This window comes from Harpia harpyja, chromosome 23 (assembly GCF_026419915.1).
Source record: "Harpia harpyja isolate bHarHar1 chromosome 23, bHarHar1 primary haplotype, whole genome shotgun sequence".
Lineage (NCBI taxonomy): Eukaryota > Metazoa > Chordata > Aves > Accipitriformes > Accipitridae > Harpia > Harpia harpyja.
Window position 1 is genome coordinate 7,626,251 of NC_068962.1, and position 10,322 is coordinate 7,636,572.

The window sequence follows — 10,322 nt, forward strand, 5'->3', positions numbered from 1 at the left end:
TAGAAATTGTTACAGTTCAGTCTTTTTAGCAAAAGGGACGTGTCTCTCCCCGCCTAGAACATGTAAAAGTGCTCTTAAAACTTCCCCAACCAAAACCCGCAAGAGTCTAAGCAATGCTGAGTAGTCTGAAAGAGCAGTTAATGGTTTCGTTTGTTTGCAGACATGTACTTTTGCCCGGTTAACTAAACTGTGGTTTCTCATTTTTTACAATATTACTGACGAGAAAGCAAAATAGGTACCTGCCGTTAAAGCGAGGAACTACAAGAAGTGGGTTTTGGCCTGTAGCACTGCACAAAGGACAGCAGAGACTACAGGAGTGTGATCTATTTGTCTTGCTGGTTGACTGCTCGCGAAGCATCTGCAATCGCTGAACGACGATCAGCCGAGGTCCAAATTCATAAAAGGACTCGGGCTACCAAACGTTCACAAGACACCCTAAGGACCATTAATACATTTTACAGCTGTCTTGAAAGCAGAGATTAGAACCCGTATCTCGTGTTCCTCAGATGAATGGCCAAACCTTTAGTCTGCAGTCCGTGCTTCAGTGTGACATTTCCTTATCTCCAGTCTCTCTGTGTCACCCACGGACCTAACAGGTTGTTTGCTCTGCGGTTGCACAGTTCGAAATGTGAACTAGCAGAGCATCCTCATAGTTCTGGCAAGCTTAGCCTTCTAGCTTGCTATGAAAGTGCTTCCCTGAAAGGGCAAAGAGATAAGTTTGAACCCTGTTGAGCACTGCCTTTTCTTGGATGAATGCTTTTACTGCTACTTTATTTTATAGAAGATTGTCAGTAACACTTTTTCCAAGTGGTCTTGTTGGTTTTTGGAGAGTATGAGTCTGCTCCAGGAGACTAGTCCAAAGCGGGTGGCTCAGAAAAGTGCAACTTTGTAATTTTGTGTTTCAAAGCTCTCCAGATGGCCCAGTTGTCAGTATTCCTATGAGTTTACCCAGGGCACTTCCAAACACAGCATTAGGCCATTTTGATTCCAGTCTGAGATGCAAATTCTGTTGAGGCACCACATAGATGAAAAGCACCTAAAACCACCTTCTGTAATCCCTCACCAGGCTTGCTACCATATTTGGTTTCTTTGTGCAAGTACCACATGGTTCTCAAACATCTGCTTGGGAAGGTTTTAGAGGGAAAATACTTGAACAGAACATTTTGAAACATGGGTGAATTATATTAGGATGAAATATTTTTATTTCTGTTGCTTCTAGAAGTGTTGAAAGTTTACTTCTTAAAATGTTTCTGAAAGAGCAGATAGTTTTACTCTAATAAATTATGCACAAAATGTTCTTCATATTTCTTTTGACAACAGAGCCAAGAAGACATAGACGTGAATAGAAGAGGAGAACGGTATATAGACAGAAGAAAGAGAGGAAGCAAGTAATTCAATTATTTCAATTTAAATTTTATTGGTAAAGGATATTATCAACTGGAAAATCTAAAGATGATAAAATTACAAATTCCAAAAATAAGGTGCAGCAAGTACACAGTAACATTTCAAAACTGATAAAAATGGAAATTAAAAAAGTGTGCTCTTGTGGTGGGTTGACCCTGGCTGGACGCCAGGTGCCCACCAAAGCCGCTGTATCACTCCCCTCTCAGCTAGACAGGGAAGAGAAGATATAACAAAAAGCTTCTGGGTCGAGATAAGGACAAGGAGACACCACTCAACCAATTACCGTCATGGGCAAAACAGACTTGATTTAGGGAAAATTAATTTAATTTATTGACAATCAAACCAGGGTAGGGTAATGAGAAATTAAACTAAAACTGAAAACACCTTCCCTCCACCCCTCCCTTCTTCCCAGGCATAACTCCACTCCTGAATTCTCTACCTATCCACCCCAGTGGTGCAGGGGGACAGGGAATGGGGGTTATGATCAGTTCAGCACATGTTGTCTCTGCCGCTCCTTCCTCCTCTGGGGGAAGGCTCCTCACACTCTTCCCTGCGCCAGCGTGGGGTCCCTCCCACGGGAGATGGTCCTCCACAAACTTCTCCAATGTGGGTCCTTCCCACAGGCTGCAGTCCTTCAGGAGCACACTGCTCCAGTGTGGGGGGTCACAAGTCCTGCCAGCAAACCTGCTCCAGCGTGGGCTCTCCACGGGGTCACAGCCTCCTTCGGGCGTCCCCCTGCTCCGGCATGAGGTCCTCCACAGGCTGCAGGTGGAGATCTGCTCCACCGTGGACCTCCAGGGGCTGCGTGAGGAGGACAGCCTGCCTCACCGTGGTCTTCCCCACGGGCTGCAGGAGAATCTCTGCTCCGGCGCCTGGAGCACCTCCTCCCCCTCCTTCTGCACTGACCTGCGGGTCTGCACGCTTGTTTCGTCTAAGAATACAGCTATTAGATTTTTTTTTATGCAGTTCCTTTACATTCTGTGAAAATGCTTAGACCTGGAACTACTATTTTTCCTATCCATCCTTGCAAGTTATCCTAACAGCAAAGCTCAGAAGCTAGAACTCACTTGTGCTCACACCTCATTTTTCTTTTGTTGTAAGGCTTTTAAAGGGAGAAGCCATAACCAAAATTTAGCTTAAATTACATTTCCTTAAAAAATATACATAATATTTAATAATTTAAAAACTGCACCTTATGACTAACTCCAATGATGCAAAAAAAGAAAAAAAGACTGAATAAAATTTTCTACTTTAATGTACTAAACAGCATCAGAAGAGCAAATAAAAAAAAGTCAAGAAAAGGTACCAACAGTCAATCTTAAAAAATATTTTAACAGTAGTATTTGAAACAACTTTTCCAGTCAAAATATTTTTTGAAAGACTAAAGCAAAGCATTTTTATAGTAACTGGTAAAGAACAGGTGCAAAGAGGTTTAATAGACATAAACACTCTCATGACAGCTCGGCTTTCTGAGGTGAGTATTTTTGGTAAGTGTTTTTTGAGCTAGCCCTTTCTCTCCTTTCTAAAAGGTTACATTGCTACCTTAGAACTTTTTTTTCAAACTTATACAAAGAAAATGCATCATTTTCACTCAAAAGTATCACTAAATAAAAAAGTATTTAAGAACAGATCATACAAACTTACCATATGGATTTGCATTAATATTAGTCCCAATAAGCTCCAATGTTTGTTCTAAAATTTCCGATAACGGCACTGGACTGATTTCCAGAAGCCCTGGGTCAGCATGGTGTTTCAATAGCAGCGCTATTTCAGCCTCGTAATTTACAACAGATGAGTGCCAGCAATACTGCTTACTATTTTTCTCCACAGGCACCCAACCTATGAGAAAACATTGCATTTACCAAAGTAAATTTCTGAAGTTATCAAATGTGTACTAGAACTGTACATGCATTAAAAAAACCCACAGTTAACTACAAACAGAAAGAGTAACAAGAAAAACCGTGTCGTACCTCAGAGGAATGCAAGTGTGACAACTATGCCTTCAGTTGAAGCCCTTTAAGTAGATTAACTACTACTTTTAACATTGGAACTAATTCTATTTCACTTCAAAAATTGAAGCGCCCCCCCCCCATTTTACCTGTGCTGCATCATAGGTACCTGGCATATGTCCATTCTCATCGGGCAAAGGATCGCCATTACAGAACTCTATGTCCTTTGCTGGAATCCAGGTATCTGGAACAGGCTTGAAATCCTCTTCAACATTCCAAACAAATTCTAGACATATAAATGTAACATTAAGTTTTTGGCAAACTGTTAGCCAATTTTATGTTTTGATCATCTTTCAATGCAAGTATTAAAATACCATTGATCTAAACCTTGTTTTACAGACAGTAGTCCCAGTTACTTTGTACAAGCACCAAGATCTGGCACACTCAAGCACTCTACAGTTAGGGGGTTTAAAGAAGCATAGTAGCCTTTGAGTAGTTTAAAAGTTCAAAAGTAACTACGCTCAAAACATAGCTACCTAAATAGCTAACCTTATATTTAAACCAGAGCCAGAGAAGTAGAATAGAATAGACTATTTCAGTTGGAAGGGACCTACAACAATCACCTAGTCCAACTCCCTGACCAATTTAGGACTGACCAAAAGTTAAAGCATGTTCTTAAGGGCATTGTCCAAATGCCTCTTAAACACTGTCAGGCTTCTTTCTCTGTAAAGAAATGCTTCCTAATGCCTAGTCTAAACCTCCCCTGGCGCAGGTTTGAACCATTCCCATGTGTCCCATCCCTGGACCCCAGGGAGAAGAGCTCAGCACCTCCCTCCCCATGTCCCCTCCTCGGGAAGCTGCAGAGAGCAAGGAGGTCGCCCCTCAGCCTCCTTCTCTCCAAACTAGACAAACCCAACGTCCTCAGCCGCTCCTCACAGGACATGCCTTCCAGCCCTGCCACCAGCTTTCTTGCCCTCCTCTGGACGCATTCAAGGACCTGACCATCCTTCTTAAACTGTGGGACCCAGAACTGCACACAGTACTCAGGGTGAGACCGCACCGACGCTGAATACAGCGGCTGGTCATGCTGTGTTTGATGCACCCCAGGATGGGGTCTGCCCTCTCGGCTGCCAGGGCACACTGCTGGCTCCTGTTGTGCCTGCTGTCGACCAGCACCCAGATCCCTTTCTGCAGGGCTGCTCTTCAGCCTCTCCTCTCCCAATTTATACTTGTGCCTAGCCTTACTCTGTCCCAGGTGCAGAATCCAGCATTCGGACTTGTTAAATTCCATCCCATTAATCATAGCCCAATGCTCCAATCTATCTAGATCCCTCTGCAAGGCCTCCTGTCCCTCAAGAGAGTCAACAGCACCTCCCAGTTTGGTATCATCATCACACTTGCCAATGCATTCAACTACTGCACCCAGATCGTTGATAAATGTAGCGAACAGAACTGGCCCTAGAACTGAACCCTGAGGAACACCGCTGGTGACCAGTCACCAGCCAGACGTAGGCCCACGTACTACAACCCTTTGAGCTCTGCCCTTCAGCCAGTTCTTCACTCAGTGCACCATGAACCCCCTTATCCCACAGCTGGACAACTTGTCCAGAAGGATGCTGTGAGGGGACAGTATCAAAAGCCTTACTAAAATCCAGAAAAACTACATCCACCACCTTCCCTTCATCCATGAGGTGGGTGACCTCATCACAGAAGGATATCAAATTGGTTAAAACAGGACTTTCCCTTTGTGAACCCATGCTGACTGTGCCTGATGATTGCATTAATCTTAAATGCCTTTCAATAGTACCCAGTATTATCCTCTGCATATATTTTCCAGGAACTGAGGTTAGACTAACAGGTCTGTAGTTCCCTGGGTCCTCTCTCACGCCCTTTTTGTAGACTGGCGCAACACCGGCTAGCTTCCAGTCAGCAGGGACCTCCCCAGACTCCCAAGACCTTTGGTAGATGATGAGAGGGGTCCTGCCGTAACATCCGATGACTCCTTCAGTGCTCTGGGATGAATCCCATCAGGCCCCATGGACCTGTGAACATGCAGCTGAAACAGCTGGTCCCTTAGAATTTCAGCACCCACAAATGGAAAGTCACTGTTCCCACACTCGTGGTCTTCCAACTCAGGGGGTATCAGTATTATTAAAGACTGAGGCAAAAAAAGCACTGAATGCCTCCGCTTTTTCTTCGTCCCTTTTAGTCAGATGACCATCTTCAACAAGTATCGGTCCAATGTTTCCTTTAGACCTCCTCTTGCTGTTATAAAAGGGCCTAAAAAAGCCCTTGTTATCTGAAACAACACTGGCCAGTTTCAACTCTAACTGAGCTTTGCCCTTTCATGTCTTCTCCCTGCATATACGAATCACAGCTCTGTAATCATCCTGCGAAGCTTGACCTTGCTTCCAGAGATCATACAGTTTCTTTTTCCTCTTGAGCTCCGCGAGGAGTTCCCTGTTCAGCCAAAGTGGTGTTCTGCCCTGCTTACTTGATTTACAACACAGTGGAATTGCCTGCTCCTGTGCTTCTAAAAGGTGGTTCTTAAAGACTGACCAGCACCCGGGGACTCCTAAGCCCTCAAAAGCAGATTCCCAGGGTACTCTGCTAAACAGCTCCCTGAAGAGCTTAAAGTTTGCTCTCCTGAAGTCCAGGGCAGCAACTCTACTGTCCTTTTTTCTTATTACACTGAAAATTTTAAACTCAACCATTTCACGATCACTGTGACCAAGGCAGCCACCTCCCATCACACCCCTCCCCGAGTCCTTCTCTATTCACAAACAGCAAGTCTAGGAGGGCATCTTTCCTAGTTGGCTCACTGACTACCTGTGTCAAGAAGTTATCTCCTACAAACTTCAAGAATTTCCAAGATCTGCTCGTCACAGCCATATGATATTACCAGTTGATGTCTGGGAAGTTGAAATCTCCCGTAAGGACAAGGGCTACTGATCCAGAAATTTATCCTAAGTGCCTATAGAGTAACTCATCAGCGCTTACCTCCCAGCTGGGCGATTGGTAGTAGATACTGACTACACCATCTCCTTTGTTTTCCATTCCCCTAATCCTCAACCACACCATCGCTAACTCTAAGGGCTGTACAACCAAACCTCTCCCTTACGCATAGTGCAAGGCCTCCACCTTGCCTGCCCTGCTTATCCCTCCTGAACAGCCTGTAGCCCTCCAACCACAGGACTCAATCCACCAAGTCTCACTAATACCAATGATATTGTAGCTCTGGGAGGTGACCAATGCTTCCAGTTCATCCTGTTTTTTTCTCATACTGCGTGTGGTGGTGCACAAGCATTTCAGATATGCTCCGGAGCCCTCAATGCTCCCCGGAGGGTTGCAAATGTTCCCACTAGCACCACCACCCTCCAGTGATGCCATGCCAACCCTTACCTACTGCAGTGCTGTTGGTATCCCCTTCCCCAACTGATTCTAGTTTAAAGCTCTCTTGAAGTAAAGTTAAGACTGACATTAAGAAAAATTGAAGCAGGATCACTGACATTTCCTGTGTTAGACTATAGGTGTTTTTCCAACTGGATAACTTACATTGACAAAAAGAAGGAAAGAAATCTTCACTAACCTTTGCAATCTTCCAATGAATACAAGAATCGTTTAAACCTTTTTTCAGCTTGCTTGTTGGGTTTTCGATCCATCCTGGCCCATAGATAGGGTTGCCCTAGAGTTTCCAGAGGGATAAAAACCAGCAGTTTACTGAGGCAACCACACCCTGCAGAGTACCGAAATCAACCATGTAAAAGGCACGATAGGCCTTCTCATTTGCCACTACAGAAATCTTATATCCAAAGACACTACTTAAATTCATAAGTTAACTGCCGTATATGAATCTAAAAATCTATTCGTAGAATCGTGGCTAGTGTAATACAAAGCTTCCTTACAATTGCAGGTAAAGGCATGAACCCCAGTGATGCAACGAACCACCACAGTCTTCTCCTTTCCTCCCCACTTTCATACTTCTTTTCATCCTCCCCAAGGAAATTAGACACCCCTTATTATACAAGTTCTAGTGCGCAAGGAAGATTTTACCAATAGGAAATTTTAGAACTGGAATAGGTCCCCGATTGGCATGTTCGCTGCAACCAGACTTCCATGTATTTTAGAGAGTAAAATCTGTAACAACTTTATAAAACACCTCCTACGTTTATGGTAAGTCTTACTTTGTGGTCAAGGTGGTTAATGACACAGGAATTCACAACAGCTGTGATCCAATGGATCATACAATAAAAGTGAAAACAAAGTAAAACAAGGCTTCTAGCCAACATAAGAAATCTGCATACGGATCTTCTTTATTACCTGTATAGGTAGTTACGTAACAGCAGGTTCCGTCCACCTTTTCAGTAGGGATTGCATTGTATATATCTGCCTCTAACGCCTTCCCGGTTATAGCTTCAGTTGCCAAAACTTTAAAGGGCTGAAAAGAAGACAGGTATTTTAAACCCTCATCATGGCTGTTTCTCACATGGATCCTTGCTCCTCACAGCCGGCCTCTGTAAGTCCAGTACTACACATTATGTTGCTGATTTCTAATGCCATTGAAATACACCATTGTTTCTTCAAGACACGACAGCCTGGGAAATGCTCTAAGACAAAAGAACAAAGGCAATCTGTTTGCAAACTCTCTCCCTCTTCTCCGTTCTCAATTAGTATTTACAGATGACTTTGCCTTCCGCTGCAAATAGTGCACATAAACTAGAAGGGTCCCAGTCCAACGCTACGAAAGTTTGAGACGTGCCTTCCTCTGTTACGATGGCAATAGCGATTCACCGTGACTAGCTGCTCCAAGCTTGCAGTTTGGAGCTGAAAGTCAATAGCACCATGTTAGTGCAATACACAGACCCGTGCGATGCAAGGTGGCAAAAGCATCCTGGCATTAAATACGTAGTATCGGTGCTGCCAACTAAACACGCTTCCGCTTAAGAAGAGCAAGGAAAGAAGTGATCCAGGGGTCCGAGACAAATATCCAGCCACAACTAGCCCCCATTTCCAGGAGGGCTTCTCTAACAGTTTCCCTGCAAACATGGAATCAGTTGCGGCTGGATTCCAGTGTTTTCCTGGATAATCAGCACCCCTCCCTCCTCTCTTCCCAGCCAGCTTTGACTTGTGAGCTGGGCACTGTCTCTTTCTGCTAGCAAAACACAAAGCAGGTCCTTGTCTGAGGCAAAAAAGCCTCAAAACAGAATTCAGAAGTCACAAAGTGGGAACCTTCTACGTGCTGTCGTTGCGTTACAGGGCTGTTTTCTATTTCAGTAATCAGATGCGGCATACGTGAAGATTTTAGGAAGATTACACGAAAAAGAAAACGTTCAGGGGGGAGAGAAAACGTTCCTGTTGCTTTTCCCACCACCACCACCACCGTTGCCACCGCCGCCCCCCTTCTTCCCTAGCAGTCATCGCCCCCTGTATTACCCTTGCCTGCCCTTGAAAACCACAGAAAATAGCGTAGGCCACTTCCAGACCTAACCCCCTGTCGGCTTTTTCTGTGTGAAGGAACAACAGGGTAGGGAAGGTACCCTTACGTGACCATTACCGAGATGCTGTTGGTACCGGCGGTCAAACAATTAAGTTACCGACGTTTTGGCAACCGTTTCAGCTCTGCCACCCAGAGGGCAAACACCAGCGAGACAAAGTCACCCAGATGCAGCCGACAGACAGCATTAGGAGCCACTACTCAAACCGGGAAAGGCAAGCTGGAGGTCTACAGCTAGGCAGGGGAACGGCACCCCAGCCTGTCCCAACACTGCCTTCTGCATCTCGGGAAGAAACAGCTCTGACTGGGCTCCGCTGCTTTCACCTCGGCACGCACTCCACGTCTCGCAGCCTCCAACCAGTCCTTCCCTCAGAAGCCGGAGGTGCCAAAACAGCAGCAAAAAAAAAAAAAAAAAAAAAGAGAGGCGCGCTTGGCTTCGCCCCACGAGGCTCACAGGCCCGCGGGGACGGCAGGGCGGTTTCACACCAGCTCCCAGGGCGGTCCCCTCGCAGCGGCCTCACCCCTCGCCGTGCGTGACCGCTGCCGACACTCGGGAAAAGCACACGCCGCACCGGGCTCAGCACCCCGGACGCCCCTTGCCAGCAGAAGAGCGGGACGGAGCCGAAATGGCTCCCACGCGGCCTCTCCTTCCCGCGCGGAAGGCGGGGAGCTCTGCCGTGCATGTCGCTCAGACGCGGCCCAGCGACTCCCCCCCCCGAGCCCGAGCCCGAGCCCGAGCCCTGGCCCTGGCCCTGGCCCTGGCCCTGGCCCGGCCCAGCGACTCCCCCCGCCCGGCCCCGTGCCGCCCCGGGCCACCTGGCGCTCCCGCTTGGCCGACGGCTCCTCCTTCACCTCGGTCACGAACAGACACGGCACCTTCCGCTGCACCGCGCCCCGCCGCCTCATCGCCCCGGCCGCCCGCCCGCCACAGCGCCCAGCCGCGACTGCGCCTGCGCCTGCGCTCGCGGGGCGCGGCGGGAAATGGAGTCCGTCCCCGCCCGCCCGCGACGCATGTGTGCGCCGGGGCGCGGCGCGGCGTCGGCCGCCTCTCTCCGGCAGCCTCCGGCCAGGCCGTGGCTCCGTCGCTCCCCGTCGCTCCCCGCCGCTCCCCGCCGCTCCCCGCCGTCCAGCCCGAGCCCGAACGCGACCCCGAGCCCGAGCCCGGGCCCGGGCCCGGGCCCGGGACAGCTCCGCTCTCGGCAGCGGCGGCTCCCGCCGTGGCGCGGCCGCGCCGCGCCAGCTGTGCTCTGAGGCGCCGGCCTGAGGCGGCAGCTCGCTCCCGCGCCGCGGCCGTTGGCCGTCGTCGACCTTTGGCCGTCGACCCTCGGCCGTTCCCCGGGCCGGGCAGCCCAAGTTCCCCGGGGCTGTCTTCTCTGCTTCCCGGGGTGCCACACGCCCAGGCCGGGCACAGGGATGCCCTGTCCCCAGGGCGCCGGCACCTCTCCGGCTTCGCCTGTGCCTCCCCCGGTTCCCCA

At 48.2% G+C, this 10,322-nt stretch overlaps 1 protein-coding gene across 1 annotated transcript; it reads right to left on the bottom strand.

Annotated features, from left to right (window-relative positions):
• Positions 1-664: 664 nt before the first annotated feature.
• Positions 665-9,777, bottom strand: LOC128135366 (uncharacterized protein C12orf29 homolog). Its single transcript, XM_052774195.1, has 6 exons — positions 9,664-9,777; positions 7,674-7,791; positions 6,943-7,038; positions 3,523-3,639; positions 3,049-3,243; positions 665-696 (listed from the first exon to the last, which is right to left on the bottom strand). The coding sequence occupies exons 1-6, from the start codon at positions 9,751-9,753 to the stop codon at positions 665-667; spliced, it is 648 nt and encodes a 215-aa protein (XP_052630155.1). The 5' UTR covers positions 9,754-9,777.
• Positions 9,778-10,322: the final 545 nt, after the last annotated feature.

What these genes read in the sequence shown, in the direction of transcription:
- LOC128135366 (XM_052774195.1), bottom strand. Translation starts at nt 9,753, where the DNA reads ATGAGGCGGCGGGGCGCGGTGCAGCGGAAGGTGCCGTGTCTGTTCGTG. An exon ending in CGGCCAAGCGGGAGCGCCAG is followed by an intron (nt 7,792 to 9,663) that starts GTGGCCCGGGGC and finishes TCTTCTTTTCAG; the next exon opens with CCCTTTAAAGTTTTGGCAAC. An exon ending in TTCATTGGAAGATTGCAAAG is followed by an intron (nt 3,640 to 6,942) that starts GTTAGTGAAGAT and finishes TTATATGTCTAG; the next exon opens with AATTTGTTTGGAATGTTGAA.